Genomic DNA, 19,609 nt, shown 5'->3' with positions numbered 1-19,609 from the left:
CTCTAGAAAATTCTTGAAAAAGGAGGACACTCTTGGTGCACCCCCTTGTGGGTTTTGTGCACAGTTTTGTTGTAGTTAAGCCTTGATTGTTGTAGGTATCACTGGGAGGAATTAACCTCCAGGCCAATTGGCTATGAGAATCAGCTGTGTCTGCAGTGGGAGAACTTCTGTGCTGGAGACACCCCTCTTGGGCAGGACTTTCTTCAATGAGGCTTTGGTGCTGAGTCTGCCCACTGAGAGTGTCCTTTATGGTTTCAGGGAGCTGCAAACTGGATGGTTCCACTCTGACCTTGGGTGGCTCCTGGCTCCTGGATCTCTAGGGAGGTGCCAATCTAGCCTTAGGCTATCCAGCAAAAGCCTCCCTGCAGGGCTTGGGCGCATCCCACGGGATGAACAGGGCGGAGGTAGCAGTTATGGCTGCTCTCAGAGGCTCCGCTTCTCAGTGTCTGGGCAATCGCTGCTTGCCCCTCCGAGAGAGAGAGCTGCCCTCGAGTTCCGACCACTGCCAGACAGTCCTGCTTCTCCCGTATGAGTCTGGGTTCCCAGAGACTCGCCTGGAACTGGAGCTCAGCGCCTGAGACTCCCTCCCGATTGAAAATGACAACTGCGCCCTCAGCCACCAGCCCGCTCTGCATGCACCTCCGCACCTTAGTATTTTACTTCCGTACTGCGCCCCCTCTGAGTCTCGGTATGCTTTTCTCTTTCCTTCTAGTTGTGGAATTTCCACTCAGCCAGCCTTCCTGTGGTTCTGGATGATGTCCGTTCCATCTTTTAGTTGTATTTTTGAAGTGGTTGTTCAAGGCAGCAAACTCTGTTTACCTATGCCGCCATCTTGGTTTCTTTTTTTTTTTTTTAATATATTTTATTGATTTTTTACACAGAGGAAGGGAGAGGGATAGAGAATTAGAAACATCGATGAGAGAGAAACATCGATCAGCTGCCTCCTGCACATCTCCCACCGGGGATGTGCCCGCAACCCAGGTACATGCCCTTGACCGGAATCGAACCTGGGACCTTTCAGTCCGCAGCCCGATGCTCTATCCACTGAGCCAAACCGGTTTCGGCGCCATCTTGGTTTCTATTGTTTATTTTTAAATGGCCAGTGTGTATCATGGCAGCTCCTGCGTTGAGTATCTGCCTCTTGGTGGTCATTGTATATCATAGCTACCGGTCAGACAGACAGTTAACCTTTTATATATATAGATATAGACTAGAGGCCTGATGCACAAAATTTGTGCAAGGGGCTCAGCCCTTGCAGCTACAGTGGCTGCTTTGGCCCTCACAGCCCCGGCTTTGTCCCGAAGGTCATCCAGAGGGTTGTTCGGCTGTCTGGTCTAATTAGCATGTTAAGCCTGTATTATTATAGGTGGGACCACTGTTGATATTTGGTCTGTTAACTGGAACATCATTATGTAGTGCATGAATATATTTCATTGATTCTAAGATGCATGTTTTTAAACACTGACATCAGATTCATGACTAATGGGAGTGTCACAATTTGGCAAGCATTATCTTAATGCATAAAAAATGTCTTAAAAGTATATATATTCCATGAAATACAATATAGTTCCTACTGCTCTATCTCAGCCACTAATTCCACAGCTTGCACATGAACTGTTTATACCAGTAGCAGAAGAGAGAAGTAAAGAAAGGCAGATAGAGTCTCTGCCTTCCCAACCTTCGAATCTAGCAAATGTCATTCTGATCTCTGTCTCTAACCTAAACCCCACCTGCAGCTCACACTTCCTTAGTCATCCTTCTAACATGAAATCAGGCCTGTTACTCTTGTGCTGTCGCCCATTAGAGTAGCATCTTGGACCTCTATATCCACTAGGGACCATGTACTACTGTAGGGACTGCCAAAGAGTGCCAGTAAATATCTGTTAATTTTTTTTAAAAAATATATTTTATCGATTTCCTAGAGAGAGAAAGGGAGACAGAGAGCTAGAAACATCGATGAGAGAGAAACATCGATCAGCTGCCTCCTACACATCTCCCACCGGAGATGTGCCTGCAACCAAGGCACATGCCCTTGACCGGAATCGAACCTGGGACCCTTCAGTCCGCAGGCCAATGCTCCATCCACTGAGCCAAACCGGTTTTGGCTGTTGTTTAACTTCTGCTTGTCCATCAGATCTTGGCCTAAACTTTCATTCAAATATTTTTTTTTATTGAGCCCAGCCAGCATGACTCAGTGGTTGAGCATTGACCTATGAACCAGGAGTTCATGGTTTGAGTCCTGTGCCTGGATTGTGGGCTTGATCCCCAGTGTGGAGCATGCAGAAGGCAGCAGATCAATGATACACTCTCATCATTTATGTTTCTATACTTCTCTCCCTCTCCCTTCCTCTCTGAAAAATAAAAAATATATACATTTTTTGTTAATCCTCAACTGAGGATATTTTTCCATAGACTTTTAGGGAGAGTGGGAGAGGGAAAGACAGAGAAACATCTGTGTGAGAGAAATACATTGATTGGTTGCCTCGTGCAGGAGCCCTGGCCAGGGGAGGAGGAGCCTGCAACCGAGGTACAAACTTTCTTTTTTTAAAAAATATTTTATTGGTTTTTTTACAGAGAAGAAGGGAGAGGGATAGAGTTAGAAACATCGATCAGCTGCCTCCTGCACACCCCCCACTGGGGATGTGCCCACGACTAAGGTACATGCCCTTGACCGGAATTGAACCTGGGGCCCTTTAGTCCGCAGGCTGACGCTCTATCCCCTGAGCCAAACCGGTTAGGGCAAGGTAGGAACTCTTGACCAGAATCGAACCTTTTACCCTTTGGTCCACAGGCCGATGCTCTATCCACTCAGCCAAACCAGCTGGGCCAATAAAAATACATTAAAAAGATGTATTGCTTTTGTTAATGCTCATCTGAGGATATTTTTTCCATTGCCTTTTACAGTGGAAGGGAGGGCAGGTATCAGGAAACACACACACACACACACACACACACACACACACACACACACCCCAATGTGAGGGACGCATTCATTGGTTGCCTCCCACATGGGCCCCAACCATAGCAGGGATTGAATCTGTAACCCAGGTGTGTGCCCTTGACCAGGAATTGAGTCAGTGAGTGGGCCAACACTATAACCACCGACACCACCAACAGGGATATTCTTTTTATTGACTGATTTTAGAAAGAGAAGGGAGGTAGAGAGAAACACTGATTTGTTGTTCTAGTTATTTATGCATTCATTGGTTGATTAAAAAAATATTTGTATTGATTTTTAGAGAGAAAGAGCGAAACATCAATTGACGGCCTCCTGCACACTCCCTACTGGGGAATCCAGTCTGCAAACTGGGCATGTGCCCTGACTGGGAATCTAACCAGAAACCTTTCAGTGCACAGAACGATGCCCAACAAACTGAGCCACAACTAATCAGGCTCACTGGTTGATTCTTGTGTGTGTCCTGACTGGGGATAAAATCTGTAACCTTGGCATATGGGGATGATGCTCTAACCCAGTGGTCGGCAAACTCATTAGTCAACAGAGCCAAATATCAACAGTATTTCTTCAAAATAGACTCGCCCAGGCCGAAAACCGACTTCTGCGCATGGGCCACGAAGTTTCACTCGCACAGTGTGCGTGCCTGCACGTGGTATTTTGTGGAAGAGCCACACTCAAGGGGTCAAAGAGCTGGATGTGGCTCGCGAGCCGCAGTTTGCCGACCACGGCTCAAACCAACTGAGCTACCTGGCCAGGGTTAAATTTTCATTTTTAACATAACTGTGTCTTCTCTTCCCTACTGGTCCGGGCACTCCTCGTATCACCCAGAGCCTTGCACAATACCTGGGACACACAAGAACCTGGGGAGTGTTTGTTGAATGAAAAAATCTGTCTCCTCCACTGGTCACCCAGCCAGCATTGGCTCAAACCCTTTCCCACATGTTCTTATTTGGCAGGAAAGTTGAGGCACAGACCTTCCTTAATATACATACATCGGTAAATAAATGGGCAGTGAATTACAGTTTCTGGAAATAAACTTGGGTTTCTCATTTCATTACTCGTAATTTTATTGCACAGGTTTTCAAAAAAGTAGCTGCTAAAAGGAGAAACAGGTGTGTGTGAATTTAGATGTTCCTCAGACTGCCAGAAGTAGTTCCCCTAAAAAAGAAACCACCCAATCTAATATTAAAGAAAATATACTTCTTACACAAGACAATCCAAACTGATGCAAAATATTTATTCCAAGTTAGTTATTTTATGCAGTAGTTTCCCCCTCAAGACTTGTGATAACCACATCTTTTAAATCTGTAAATAATGTTATCAAAATAATCTTAATCTTTGAAATCTCACAAAAATTTATATTTTACAATCCACCCTGAATATCAAGGCTGCAAGAATAACACATTTCCTATATCCAAATATTTCTCACCACACAAATTTTCTCTACTAAGCAAATAACAGGAAAGAAAAACAACAAAAGCTAAACAAGCCAATCGCTCTCTCTTTGGGATATGATTATTTCCCTTGTGCATGAAATATTCAACAACATAAGAAAAGGAAAAGGTTTTTTTGTATTCTCCGTAAGCACACAAGCTGAGTTTATGGGTCAGATTTAACTGTGAACATTTATGTGCCTACTTCCAGGCATCGTCATCTGATGTTTCACTGCTACTGGTTTCTGTGTCTGAATCCTCAAACTCTGCTTTGCACGTGCTTCTCCAAGGGGAGAACAGGCTAGAAGTGCGGCTTTGCAAGAAGCCATTCTTCCCAAAGCCATTTCTTCTCAGCTGTGTAAGCATGGGAAACAAAGAAAAAAACAAAACAAAACATCAGTATTGACACAGGGCCCTTGGGACCTGGAAAGGCCAGGTCTCAATTCAATTCTAGGCAGAATGTAGAGGGAGGCCTTCTAAGAGATGCAAGATTTCTTGTAGGAGTGCTTAGCACACTTTAATCACAAATAATCCAAGGATCTGTTTAAAATGCAGATAAAGGATGACTGGGGTAGGTTTGAGCTTCCATATTTCTACAAGTTCCCAGGTGATGACATTGAGAGGGAAACAGAGTTCTGGGTAGCAAAGTGTTTTAGCCTATATTTTTGCTTTATAGGACACAATTGGTACTTATGATTTATATATATACCACCAGGATAGAAGCTCCATGAGGTTTGTAGAGATTCCACTGATCTTGTCCATCACTGTAAAATCTAAGGTCTGGCAGTATTTTACTCAGAGCAAGAATTCAAGCATTTATTGAATAAATTCAAATTTGGCTTCTTGGCTCTGGCCAGAGTACCAGAGGAAACCTACAGGGCTAACATCACAAGAGGGTGAGCCTGCTTCCCTAGGGACCAAGGGCTTATTTCACAACTTTGGAATATAGTCTTGAGGTACTGATAAGGGGTGGAAGCTTCCAGGATGAAAGCACATACTACCTCCTGGAACCTGCTAACCCTGACCTGGTTTTTGTATGCAACACTGCGGATCGCTATTACCTGTGCAGATTTAGATGTTCTTTTATATTTTGACTAGAGGCCCGGTGCACGGGTGTGTGTGTGCGTGTGTGTGCGTGTGTGTGTGCGTGTGTGCGCGTGTGTGTGTGTGTGTGTGTGTGTGTGTGTGGTCCCCTTGGCCTGGTCTGCAGGGATCGGGCTGAAACTGGCTCTCTGACATTTCTTGAGGGGTCCCGGATTGCGAGAGGATGGTTCTCGGGTGACGTATCCCAGAATCTGGCTTCCAAGAACCAAAGCTACAAAGTCACTGCAGTTTGGCAGCTCTTGTGTTGAGGGTCTTTCTCCTGGTGGTTACTGTGCATCATAGCTACCGGTGAAGGACTGAATGGTCGCTTAGGTTTTATTTATATATGTATAATGGCAACTTATATTTTCTTTTTCAAGGTCCTTCTCTCACACTAAGCTGGGCTCCTTAAGGGCTACGACTGTCCTGACATCTCCATTTCCCTACTCGTTAACTGGTCTCCAGGAAAGGCTATGACATACCTGCTCTGTCTTCATATGGAACTCCTTCAGCTCATCCTCCGTGAGGGGGAGGTAATTCTCATCGTTTTCAGGGTACTCCTGCCATCCCATTGCTCTCAACAGCCTGGGGGAAGGCGGTCGGTCAGGCAAAGAAAACACACCTTGAAGCATAGGTGGGAAGCCCACAACTTTCCACAGAAAACTTTTCTCCCCGGGGCAATGGTACCCACTTTGATGTTGGACAAGAAACTTAGGTTCTTTTATCCCCAGTGAAATAAGCTGTAATCATTGTTATTTAGGTGCTTGTAATTATATAAGGGATTTCCACAGTTGCTCTTTCCAGATCATAAGAGTTACAGAGAAGAGATACTAAAAGCAGAAAATAAGACCGCATAATGAAAGGAGCCAAACTGCAAGGGCCCTCACTGTCCCATAGACAAAACAGAGGAATAAATCTCACTTTTGTCTCGTGAGCAAATTAGCACATTTCCACATGTAATGAAGTTCTTGTTCAATTTCATGACATTAATGTTCTCCTTAACATTATGACCCCAAAAGTTCATCTGGACAGGAGCCTCCTGCAGAAAGGTACTATATCACTTGGTAGGCCCCATGTGCCATTCAGCTGCCCAGACAGTTGGCTGCTCTGTGTTTAAGGGTCTCACTTAAAGAACAAGCTCCAGAATTGGGGCCCCATGCCTCCCAAGGCCCCTTCAAGGAGTCTTATAGTAACTGCTCAGTTGGGCCAGGAGGGTCCAAGGAGAGAGCACAACAGTCCCAGGAAACAGGTCTCCCTCTCCTCTTTTCAACTGGAGCCATAAACTGAGTCTGAAACTACAGAAAAGCCTTAGGAGTTTCAAAAAGCTGGTTGATTCTGTTAAGGAACACCCACTGAGAAACAGGTCAATCTGGGGCATATAGAGAACAAGTTAGGGTGCTCATGGGACTTCCATTTGTATGCTGGACTCAACCCGAGATGTCTTAAGTATGGTCCAGCTCCTTGCAAGCCACACACAGCATTCTCTGTGATCTGATCCTCACTTACCTGTGCTCTGCTTCCAGTGAGTGTGAGAGGACCTCCCCTTCCTCCTCTACAGGGAGAGGGAGACCATTCTGATGACCGCCTTCCTCTCCATTTTCCTTTGGTTCAGGTGTGCTGTTGTCCTCCAACTGCAGTAAGGAAAAGAACTCACTTTGTGTAACAATCCTTTCAGGCAAGAAAAGCGATCTACAAGAAGGAGTCAGAACCCAGGGAAGTGCTTGACAGAAGACAACTTCAACCCATAGGTTTTCCCCATTTAAAAATGAGGAATAGCCCTGGCCACTGTGGCTCAGTTGGTTGGGAGCTGTCTCATGCACCAAAGGGTTACCAGTTCAATTCCAAGTCAGGGCACATGCCTGGGTTGTGGGGAACGTGCAGGAGACAGCCGATTGATGTTTTGCTGTCAACTGTCACCTCTCTCTCCCTCTTTAAAATTAACTTAAGGATCTTTAAAAAAAAATTAAAAAATGAGGACTTGTACCGGCCTGGTGTGGCTCAGTGGTTGAGCACTGACCTATGAACCAGGAGGTCACAGTTTGATTCCTGGTCAGGCACATGCCTGGGTTTCAGGCTCAGGAGAATGCAGGAGGCCGCTGATCGATGATTCTCTCTCATCATAGATGTTTCTGTCTCTCCCTCTCCCTTCCTCTCTAAAATCAATAAAATATATATTTTTAAAAATTGGATAGAGCAGTCAACCTGCGGACTGAAGTGTCCTGAGTTCGATTCCAGTCAAGGGCACATGCCCGGGTTGCGGGCTTGATCCCAGGCAGGGAGTGTGCAGGAGGCAGCTGATCAATGATTCTCTCTCATCATTGATGTTTCTATCTCTCTCTCTCCCTCTCCCTTCCTCTCTGAAATCAATAGAAATATATTTTAAAAAAAAATGAGGACTTGCTAAGATTTCCAAAGGATACCAACTGGCCACCATATACAGGTTATGTCAATAATGGAGAGGCTACTAGATACTATTGTTCTTATTTTGCAATACAATATAGCCCTAACTGACAACTTCTTCTTCTTCTTCTTCTATTACTTACCAACTTCTTACAGGCCTGACCAGTTCAGGACTAAAGCAGTGCTGCTCAGTTGAAGAATACTGAGTCCCAAGGCAACTATCATTAAAATAAACCCTAATTTGATATCTGTTGACCAAAGAATTAAACTCATTCTACCAGAGGCTGTTAGTCCTACAGACACTTTTCTATAAATTTAAAAACTTGCTCCATCCTTCTCCTAAGAAGAAAAAAAGCATACACACAGCATAAGAAAACACCTGTGCTGCCTAGAAAAACCTTATTCTCTTACATCCTCCAGCTTGTCACAGTCTCTGCTCTCTGAGAAGTCTCCGTTCCGGTCATCCTTCAGAGTCTTCAGAAACTCGCTTTTCCTGTCGGTGGTTCGGCGGGTCAACTTGGTCAGACGAGAGGAGCTGATCTCAATGGGAGGAGTGGTGCTGGAGGGACTCTGCACAAATAGATTGCAAACAGCAACTACTGGGATTCTCCGGGTCACTTCTACATGGATTGATCTCCAGAATCTGGTAGCCTAGCTATCATTCTGTCTTTGACACCCAAAACAAACAAACAGACCAGCTAACTAACAAACTAACTATCCTTTTCATTTAAACATACTTTAGCTTTGCTGTTTTTTACAGTTAAAACTGGATGGCTTGCCCAGCCAGTGTGGCTCAGTGGTTGAGTGTGGACCCATGAACTAAGAGGTCATGGTTTGATTCCTGGTCAGGGCACATGCCCGGGTTGCTGGCTCGATCTCTAGTAGGGGGCATACAGGAGGCAGCCCATCACTAATTCTCATCATTTATGTTTCTCTCTCCCTTCGTCTAAAATCAATGAAAAAATTTAGAAAATTAAGTAAGATTAGATGGCTTACATAGCACCTCTTTGATTTTTCTACAGACACCAGCATAATGTCAGTTTTAACACAGGCTGAACCTTGTCTATTCCAAAACAACTATCCCACTCAGCTACTGCCCATCTTTGCAATGCTAACAGGAATCACTAGTAAACAAACTTTGAGCTAAGCAGAGATACAAAGGGAATCTCTGCTTAGAGCTGTATATGTCACACTGAGTACGTCAGTAAAGTAAATGGGAAATGGCAACTTTAGCAAAGGCCTCTGCTTTATCTTCACTCACCTCTTTGGGAGAGCTTAAAACTGCACCACCAGCCAGTACTACTGGTTTGGTAACAGAGATTGGACTGGTAAAAGCAGACTCCCGGCTAGAGGAAAGGGATCCTGATTTGTGTTCCATTCTGTTAGCTTTCCATGCACTGGGCTACATGGGAAGAGAGAACAAATCAGAACAAGCATGCAGACAGCTCAGCCTATAAGATCACAAGGCAAAGAGTGAAATGTTACATGGGAACATTATTTTCCAGGGTAAACCCGTTTCAACATGTTTGGGAAGAATGCAACCTCTTAGGCACTTGAAATAAAAAGGCAGATGGGAACCAAAAGATCCATGGATATTGGTTTGATTCCTGAAAACAACAACAACAAAAACAACAACAACAACAAAAAACTCTAGTTCAACAAGCCTGGAACATGATGGAGTGAATAGAGTTCAATAGGTTTCTTTACTGTGCTATTTCTCAAAGCATCTAACTGTACATGTGAATTTGAGAAGCAGATATAATATACTCCAAAGCCCTTCTATTAATTTCAATGCTATTATTTCTTAATGGTAGTTCCTCTCTTGACTTGAATTCACACTCTTTTCATTCCACATCAGAGGAACAAGTATCTTAAACCCTTTTAAAAAATAATTCCACTTGTAAGTTTTATTCTTGTTATTTCTTGTTGGACCATAATCCTTTAATGACCTCTTTCTTTTTTTTTTTTAAATATATTTTATTGATTTTTTACAGAGAGGAAGGGAGAGAGATAGTTAGAAACATCGATGAGAGAGAAACATCGATCAGCTGCCTCCTGCACATCTCCCACTGGGGATGTGCCCGCAACCCAGGTACATGCCCCTGATCGGAATCGAACCCAGGACCTTTCAGTCCGCAGGCCGACACTCTATCCACTGAGCCAAACCGGTTTCGGCTTAATGACCTCTTTCAAGTACATTTCCAGGTGTCTTCACAGGCTTCTTCCTAAAGATTTTCTTCATCCTATCACTTAACTTCACCTACACTTATATTCGATTTCTTTTTACTGTCAAGTCTCAAATGTGCCACTATCTCCACTTCAACCTAACGAATTCCAGAATCTCCTGAATTGTTCTTTCAGACCTATGCTACTTTCCTAAAACCTCAACTCAAAGATTACCAAAAACGCCAAAACCGGTTTGGCTCAGTGGATAGAGCGTCGGCCTGCAGACTGAAGGGTCCCAGGTTCGATTCCGGTCAAGGACATGTACCTGGGTTGCGGGCACATCCCCAGTAGGAGATGTGCAGGAGGCAGCTGATCGATGTTTCTCTCTCATCGATGTTTCTGACTCTCTTTCTCTCTCCCTTCCTCTCTGTAAAAAATCAATAAAATATATTTTAAAAAAAAGATTACCAAAAACTTTCAAACTGCTAAGGTTAAACATGTTCTTTCAGTTATTTTCCTTAATCTCTCATCAACAATTGACAAGTGCTGACAACCCTCATTGCTATCTTAAATTCACCTACCCAGATTATCTTTGATAGGGTTGGCAAGCTATGACTCATGGGCTAAACAAAGTCCATGTATCTATCATATGTGACCAGCAAAGCCTAAACTATTTATTATATGATCCTCTACAGAAAAGTTTACCAGCCCCTACTATATAGATGGTTTGGGACCACTGAAGGGATTTAGGAAAAGGACATGACATATTCAAGGATGATCATTCTGGCAGTTCTGTGGAAGATGAATAGAAAAATGAGGAAATAGATGTATATACAATAATAAAGATGAGATGACAAGGGCATAGGAATTAGAAAAGTAGTAACTGACAGGGACTTTATAATTTTTTGGTATAGGGAAATGAATCAAGAGGAAGAGGAAAGCAGCAGTCAAGATACTCAGCTAAATGATCAGATGTATGTTAGTGTATTAATGGAAAGAGCAAATCAGAAAAAGCAGGTTTGCCTGGCCAGTGTGGCTCAGTGGTTGAGTGTTGATCTATGAACCAGAAGGTCATAGTTTGATTCCCGGTTAGGGCACATGCCTGGGTAGTGGGCTTAAACCCCAGTGTGGGGCGTGCAGGAGGCAGCTGATCAATGATTCTCTCTCATCATTGATGTTTCTATCTTGCTCTCCCTCTCCCTTCCTCTCTGCAATTAATAAAGATTAAAAGAATCATTGACTTACAAAAACAAAAATCAAAAAAAGGTTTATGAGATGAAGCTAAAGAATGAGAGGCCTACTAAAATCCAGTCATCACCAGTAGAGTTTGGAGACCGAATACAAAAACATACATATATAACAAGTTCTGAATATTTGGTGAATGATTCAACAGAAAAATATGAATTTACTATTTCCTCCCCCGGTTTATCCCCAAACTTCTGCTCTGTAAAGTTCTTACGTGGATTCCAAATCATACCTTGGAAGGAGGCGGTGCAGGCTTAGGAACCAGGTTCTTATAGACACTTGGAACCAGGTTGGATGATTTGTTCCCATTTGCATAGTGAGATCCTGGTGAGGTGAATGCAGCAGAGAAGGCAGCAGCAGGATCTTCTTTGGAAACTTTTTTGATAACTAGCATTTTGGAGGTTTGTTTGGCACCAGGTGGGTTTTCTGTGAAATAAAATAGTGGAGAAACAAAAGAATGTAAAGATATTAGTTAACAGGAAGCACAGTTTATATGAAGACCTCACAATCAACAAAGAATTGACAATTGAGACTGAGGGACAAATATTCCTGATGTGTACTTAACAGATACCCTCAAAAGCAATACTGCTTAGGAATTGTAGGAAAAAAGACAGTATATTAAGCACCTGCTTCTAAAGTGATAAATCAACCAGAAAGTCCAAAGATGTTAGTAGTCTTTCAGGGGCATAACATTGCTAGTATATGGTATATCACTCAGGCACAGAGCAAACAATATATCCGAGGGTGGCAGCTCCTGTCAGCATGGGAATGGAGATCAGGAAACTGGGGAAGCTGCCATATACCATCGACAAAGGGGAAATGTTACAGCAACCATCCTTAATCCTAAAACTCAAGGTCCAAACTCAGTATTTAGATAAAGCCTTCCCAATATGTTGCCTGACTACTGAACATGTCTAATGTAGGGACTAGGAGAGTACAGTTTGTAAATGCCAAATACCCTAATGCCACATCATGTTTGGTTTGAAATACACTGATTAGTCTGTTAATTTTTTATAAGGCTAGTTATTCAGTGTATATATATATATATATATGTATATGTATATGTATTTATGTATTTTCTCCTTTCCCTATATAATAAGCATCCTTTGTAATTGCCAAGACAAAACAAAAAACTCAGCAACTGGAACTTGAATAAAATAGTCTATAGGATGTGGTATTATATAGCCTTTCAAGTAACACTTTAGAAGACTATTCAGAATGCTTAGAATACATTGTTATATATGCCTACCAAATATTTAGGAGACACCGATAACACATATAACTCAATTAAATTGTAATAAGCAAATTAGCAATGTTAATTAAAAATTACTTCTTATAAGCTTTATATATTATTCTCCCTTTGCTTAAAATCTGCTTTCAAAAATAGAAAAAAAAATGCTTTAAGTTCAGGGCTCTTTAAGTTCTCAACAATCTGTATTCTAACTCATTACATTTCAATGATATTTTTGGGGGGCAGAGTAGGAGTTAATAGGTGTTAGTTACTATGTGCAAATAGATGAGAAGAGAAACAAGATAAAGAAACAAAACGAGAGATAAAGAATTTTTGCTCCTCTCCCTGATATGAAAAATTTAAAGTTGTGCCTTTAAAATGGCAAAATCTACCTACCCCACACTCCAGAAGGGGTCCCAATAGGTCTGCATGGCTGATTCTGTTTGCCAGCTTCTGGATTCAAAGAAGGCTAGGAAAAAAGGGATATTAATGGTTGATACAGAAAGCTAATCATTTTGGCACCTTTTGCAAAGTAGCACCACCATGGAACCTATCAAATAATATCAGCAGCATTTACTTAATGCTGTATTCAGAAATAACTAACAGATAAATGATGTTGAAATACAAAATAGATAGGTCTTATATTAATTTTAGGCTCTTTTGGGTTTCATTTCCTTTAAAAAGAGGAGTAAAAAACAAAACAAAACAGACTAAATGTTCAAGTTTTCTTTCCACAGAAAGCTGAATGAATAAGAATGTGAATCACTTTTCTCAGATTTAAGGACAATGTGTCAGTGAGATGTGTAGTAATTCTAGCATTTCTAAGATTGCTTTAGGACAGAAGCAAACCATGTGCCAGGGACTGCAATAGTAATACAAAGGTAATTAAGCCTATTAAAAAGAGTCCTTGTCCCCACAAGGGTTAGTTTCATATAAAGATAAACTTGAAGATAAATAGGTACAATAAAAGGTTATAGGGGCTATGAAAATATCCGTATTAAAGAAGGAATACTAAGAATAGCCAATTTCACGTGAAAGAGAAGTGCTCTTAGAAAAGTTTTCATTGGGAGATGACTAAGAGTCCTTAAAGATGATTTCCAAAGCTGGAATATGAGCGATTCTAAAGAACAGAATGCTCAGTGAACGCTAAGACAGGAGAGCATGAAAAAGAATAGAATATTCAGCAATTTGCAAATAGTTCAACATGATTAGTGCTACGGAAAGAGGGGACCCTCTTGTGAGGAAAGAGATGTTTGGCAAAGCAGGCAAGAGCCAGATTGTGGTGTATTTCTCAGAGACTGACTTTTATTTCTATAGGTAATGACCCCTCTTTCATAAACAGAGTTAACCATGATCAAATCATTAGTTTACATGGTCTGGTAGCAGCTTGAAGGATGTATTTGAGGGGTTTAAACATCAACTAGGAGACCATTAGAAGACTGATTTCATAGTCCAGGAGAGTAATGAAGGCAACAGAAGTAAAGGAAGATGAGGAAAAGGATGGAGAAGTGTTAAAGAGCAATAGACTGGACTTGAGAATGACACTGGTGTCCAAGCCTAAACTTTAAAATCTGGTAATAGAATAAGAAATGTCTTTTTGGCACAATTGACCATGGATAATTAAACAAATAGAAAGATGCCCAGACTCCACTACAGAGCTCCTGAATAAACATCTCTAGGAGTAGGGCCCTAGCAGGTATGTATTTTCTACCTGTCAAGGTGAGAATCATTACTATAGAATAAGCAGATACAAAACCAACTCACTATGTAAATGGATAAACCAGTGACAGAATATAATTTTTTTTAGAATATGATGTTTTAATAGGCCTAGTTTATAGATGTAGGTGTGAAAAACACCAACTCCATCTCTGTATCTCAATTCCATTTGATTTTTTAAGTTTCATGCTTTGACCAACCTAATTGTTCTTTTTTGAATCTTTTTTTTATTGTTTAAAGTATTACAATAGTTGTACATATGTCTCCTTTTTCCCTCATTGACTGCCCCCACTCCCCCATTCCCTGGCACATGCCCTCACCCCTCTAGTGTCTGTGTCCATTAGCTATGCTTATATGCATGCATACAAGCCCTTTGGTTGATCTCTTACCACCCCCCTCCCCTGCCTTCCTGCTTAAGTTTGACAGTATGTTCAATGCTTTTTTGTCTCTGTATCTATTTTTGTTCATCAGTTTATGATTTTGTTTATATTCCACAAATGAGTGAGAGCATGAGATATTTAAGCTCACTGTTCTTAGCAAGCATATCAAAGCCTTCCAATTACCTGTGTTCCTTAAAATGAAGCTATAAATATTTTTGTTAGTTAATAGCCAAAATGGCATGACAACTGAAATATTAAACTACTGATAGTAGCAATGATAAACAATACTCTATCACAAGACCACCAGGAAGTACAGCCCCAGGCGCTACTGCATTTTTGTCCCTTTGTCTTATCAATTATTAGTACCCAAATTACACTATCAAAAAAGTATACCAGCCCTAACTGGTTTTGCTCAGTGGATAGAGCGTAGGCCTGTGGACTAAGGGTCCCAGGTTCGATTCCAGTCAAGGACATGTACCTTGGTTGCGGGCACATCCCCAGTAGGGGGTGTGCAGGAGGCAGCTGATCGATGTTTCTCTCTCTCATTGATGTTTCTAACTCTCTATCCCTCTCCCTTCCTCTCTATAAAAAATCAATAAAATATATTAAAAAAAAATTTTTTTTAAAAAAGTATATCATAGAGAATAATCTGCAGTCCCTAGGTCTTCAACCCAATCTTTCATTATGTAAATGACCCTGTAATAAATTCTATGGAGTTGCCTGCTTTGTCTGCCAGTCTTAAGACACCTTTCTCGTTAACGTGACCATTACCTTTGCCCAGTCAGATACCTGCACTTTTAGTCACATTCTTTCTAGAATTTTCAGAAATCCGCCCCTATTTATGTGATAGCTTTGCTCTCTTTTCACTGATTTTTAAAAATGTAAAGTAACTGCATAAAATAGGCCAAATTTTTGTAAACATTTTATAAGCCTCATTCAAAAACAAAAAAAGAAAATCCTTCTTTCCTGATTTACAGCAATCGCCTGTTTGCTTTTGTGTATCCCTCAAAACTATAGTTTGTCTACAAAAAACTTCAAACTCTCTTCATCTACAGATTACTTCAAAAAAATCTTATACCTCTGTGTTTTCTTTTCTTTTTTTTTAAAATATATTTTATTGATTTTTTACAGAGAGGAGGGATAGAGAGTCAGAAACATCGATGAGAGAGAAACTGCATGCCCCCCCACTGGGGATGTGCCCACAACCAAGGTACATGCCCTTGACCAGAATCGAACCTGGGACCCTTCAGTCCGCAGGCTGACGCTCTATCCGCTGAGCCAAACTGGTTAGGGCCCTCTGTATTTTCTATAAATTGGTAATTGGTTCTAGAGGTTACAGAATCTCCTCCCTGCCTCTTTATTTTGGCAAGGCAACTTCTTACTGATGTTGTGTTTTTCTTTTAGGAGACACATACATCTGGTTGTGCTTCTTTGTGAGATGGTGGCACGCATTGATTGCCTACAGCCTAAAACTATTAACTCACCACAAGCTGCAAAACAATGACCTTCTAATTTTTTCACTTCTTCCTTATTAGCTATTATACTTCAATTAAAAGGAACTTACTCTATTTGGTGACCCACGGTATGATTCATATGGAAAAGATAAAATGCATGCTAGTTTCTAAGATGAAATATTACTGTGAACTCACAGATTTAATTACAGTTGACTAAACCCTTGCAGTTATTAACCTTAATTGATACATGAACTATCCCATGTTTGGCCAGTGGGAACCTCTAATTTGGCTTCTGAATCCTTTTGCTACAACTCTAGTAGTCTTTTCTCCTTTGCTACTTAGTATGACAAAAAATCCCAAGCTTATCTTACAATACATGCTCTTTCCAGTAATGGTATTTCAAGACCACAATCTGGGCATTAGGAATGCTCATTGCTGTGGGATTGATCATTATTTTTAGATCTTTTCAGTGTAGAAAGCAGACCTTTTAAGTGGGGCAGGTGTGTATGTATAGGACACATTTTCAAAGATAAAATACTTCTTATTGATATTTCTAATTCAAATTGAGTACCTTGGGGTTTTACTGAACATTTCTTATATCTGTATTTCCTTTCTTCTACCCCAAGAATCCTGACTTTTAAGGATACAGGTATAGAATATCATATTCAATAGCTTTATTCCATATTACAATAGTCTGAGAAAAACAGTATCAATATTATACCACCAGTATGATTAAAATGTTTTTTGTACATGTTTTCCCCATTCTCTCATTAAAATAGTTATGCTGTAAATAGACTGACAGAGCTATAGCTATTACATGCCAATACTTTATTTTAACTCTCACTTAGTCTTAGTTCTACAATTAAGCATATACTTAATATTTACCACCATTCCTTTTGTTGCTTGCTTGCTGTCTTTCTGGTCAGTTTGGTTGTCTGAAGCTTGTTGTCTAGTACTTTCCTCAGGAAAAGCCTTAGGAACAGTATTCTGAATTTCTATACATTGATACTTAACCTTTATAACTGAAGGGAAGTTTGACATAGCATAAAACCCTTGGCTCACGTTTTCTTTTCTTTTTTAATATATTTTATTGATTTTTTACAGAGAGGAAGGGAAAGGGATAGAGAGTTAGAAACATCGATCAGCTGCCTCCTGCACATGTCTTACTAGGGATGTGCCCGAAACCAAGGTACATGCCCTTGACCGGAATCGAACCCGGGACCCCTGAGTCCAAAGGCCGACACTCCATCCACTGAACAAAACCGGTGCTGGCACGTTTTCTTTTATTGAATACTGCAACTGTTACTACACTGATTTGTTATAAAGGTTTGTCGTCAAAGTGTCTGATTTTCTTTCTTTTATGAGTCACTTGGTCTTTATGCCTGGATGACCAAAGGACTTTTTTTTTTTTATTGTTTGAGTCTAGTATTTTATCACTATCTAGATGTTGGCTGTTCTGGTTATCCTTTCAATTTGTAGCTACAAATCTTATTGTAATATAAATTATTCCTGAATTACACTTTTTATTATTTAAACCCCTTCCCCAGCAGAAACGTGTATACTCGCTTTCACAAAATGTTCTTTTTCAGTCGTCGACGAGTATACTAAGAAAATATGGTAAAAAAATATGGTTTATAGGAAGACGAGTTACAAACTGTTTTCATAACCAGCATCAAAAATACTATATAGAACCAAAATAAATTAGTCTGAAAAAGAAATGTTTTTAACAAAAAAATTGTTGGGGAAGGGGTTAAACCATTCCTTTGTTTGAGTTATTTTTTGTGGAGTGGAGGGTAAGGATCCTATTATACATATACTAGAGGCCCGGTACACAAAATTCATGCACTTGGCGGGGGAGGGGGGTGTCCCTCAGCCTAGCCAGTGCCCTCTTGCGGTCCGGGAGGCCTCGGGAGTGGGCCTAAGCAAGTGGTAAGCAAACTGCGGCTCTTTGGCTCCTTGAGTGCGGCTCTTCCACAAAATACCACGTGCGGGCGAGCGTGTACAGTGTGATTGAAATTTCGTGGCCCATGCGCAGATGTCGGTATTTTGTGGAAGAGCCACACTGAAGGGGCCAAAGAGCCGCATGTGGCTCACGAGCTGCAGCTTGCCAACCACTGGCCTAAGCCATCAGATGGATATCCTTAGCTCTGCTGTGGGGGTGGTGAGCCCAGCTCAGGGCTTCTGGCTGAGCAGTGCTCCCTGTGGGAGTGCACTGACCACCAGGGGCAGCTCCTGAGTTGAGTGTCTGCCCCCTGGTGGTCAGTACGCGTCATATCAACCGGGGGGTGTTCTGCAGTTCGGTTCATTTGCATATTAGCCTTTTATTACACAGGATTGGAGCCTTTCCCGCCACAACTTCTGTATCATTTTTTCTCAATTCTAACTTTCAATCTATTTGTTTCTCCTTAATTTGTTCATTTTTATGTGATCATTTTTGGGAATGTGGGTCAAGATAGCTTTTTTAAAAAACATCAAACTTTAGAGCTCTCTTGTTATTTTCATAGAGGGTCAAAAAAGAAATGATTGTTCACTTTCTTTGATGTCCTGGCTGTTCCCCTGCCCCACTTTCCCCCTTTTATCTGAATCTTGTCTTTCTTCTCTCTTTGTTCTTTATAAAAAAAAATATATTTTTATTGATTTCAGAGAAGGAAAGAGAAACATCAATGATAAGAGAAATAACTGATCCCCTGTCTCCTGCATGTCCCCTACTGGGTTCGAGCCTGCATCAGGGCCAAGTAATCAGACCAGGAATCAAACTGTGACCTGCTAGTTCATAGGTGGATGAGCCACACCGGATGGACTCTGCAGCTCAATTTGGATTCTATTTCCAAAAGATTTGTCCTTGGGGGCTTTGTTGATTTATTTTGTTTTTGTTTTTTTAATATATTTAATTGATTTTTTACAGAGAGGAAGGGAGAGAGATAGAAAGTCAGAAACATCGATCAGCTGCCTCCCGCACACCTCCCACTGGGAATGTGCCCGCAACCCAGGTACACGCCCCTGACCAGAATCGAACCTGGGACCCTCCAGTCCGCAGGCCAACGCTCTATCCACTGAGCCAAACCGGTTTTGGCGTGGGCTTTGTTTTGAAAGGGAATATTGCTGGTTAGTATGAACAATGATAGAACCCTGTGGTAGTTATCAATTTATTGTCTCTTAATTCCAAAGCCATCCATTCTGTCTGTTCTGTGTAAATGTTTCTGTGCACCTTAAAAATTTTCCTTTGTCAGCTGGCATGCTAATTTTCTAATCAGTAGAGAACAATGGAGAAACTTTTGCTTCTTGTTCCAGTGTGCTTACTCAGCAGACTCCTGTAGCACCCAGTTCCTGCTAAGCCAGGTTCTGAAATACAAGTGAGCTCTGACTTGAGTGATTTTGTAACAGGGAGGCATCTTCCATGAATAGTATTATCAAGTACTCTAGAAGGCAGATTTCTAGCATGTTCCCTGGAGAAGCACCTCAGCAATTGCTCAGCCATTCAGTGAGCCACAGCAAAGCCTTTTTCAACAAAGTCTGGATCTCAGTCTGGGGTGGTGATGGGGGAA

General features: G+C 41.4%; 1 protein-coding gene across 2 annotated transcripts in view; it reads right to left on the bottom strand.

The window, feature by feature from the left end:
• Positions 1 to 4,508: 4,508 nt before the first annotated feature.
• Positions 4,509 to 19,609, bottom strand: part of GPBP1L1 (GC-rich promoter binding protein 1 like 1) — a 28,027-nt gene continuing 12,926 nt past the window's right edge. The window contains exons 5-11 of one of the 2 annotated variants that reach the window (XM_006769231.2): positions 12,911 to 12,983; positions 11,516 to 11,709; positions 9,134 to 9,274; positions 8,284 to 8,442; positions 6,979 to 7,103; positions 5,955 to 6,057; positions 4,509 to 4,743 (exon numbers count right to left, since the gene is read on the bottom strand). In XM_006769231.2, coding sequence (XP_006769294.1) covers positions 4,591 to 4,743; positions 5,955 to 6,057; positions 6,979 to 7,103; positions 8,284 to 8,442; positions 9,134 to 9,274; positions 11,516 to 11,709; positions 12,911 to 12,983 — 948 coding nt within the window. In that variant the 3' untranslated portion in view covers positions 4,509 to 4,590. The remainder of the gene's footprint in view (positions 4,744 to 5,954; positions 6,058 to 6,978; positions 7,104 to 8,283; positions 8,443 to 9,133; positions 9,275 to 11,515; positions 11,710 to 12,910; positions 12,984 to 19,609) is intronic. The other variant, XM_015567516.1, reaches the window with a different exon arrangement.

Source organism: Myotis davidii, unplaced genomic scaffold (assembly GCF_000327345.1).
Source record: "Myotis davidii unplaced genomic scaffold, ASM32734v1 scaffold924, whole genome shotgun sequence".
In the NCBI taxonomy this organism is placed as follows: Eukaryota; Metazoa; Chordata; class Mammalia; order Chiroptera; family Vespertilionidae; genus Myotis; species Myotis davidii.
Note: the sequence above shows the minus strand (reverse complement) of the source record. Positions and strands in the feature narration are given on the sequence as shown.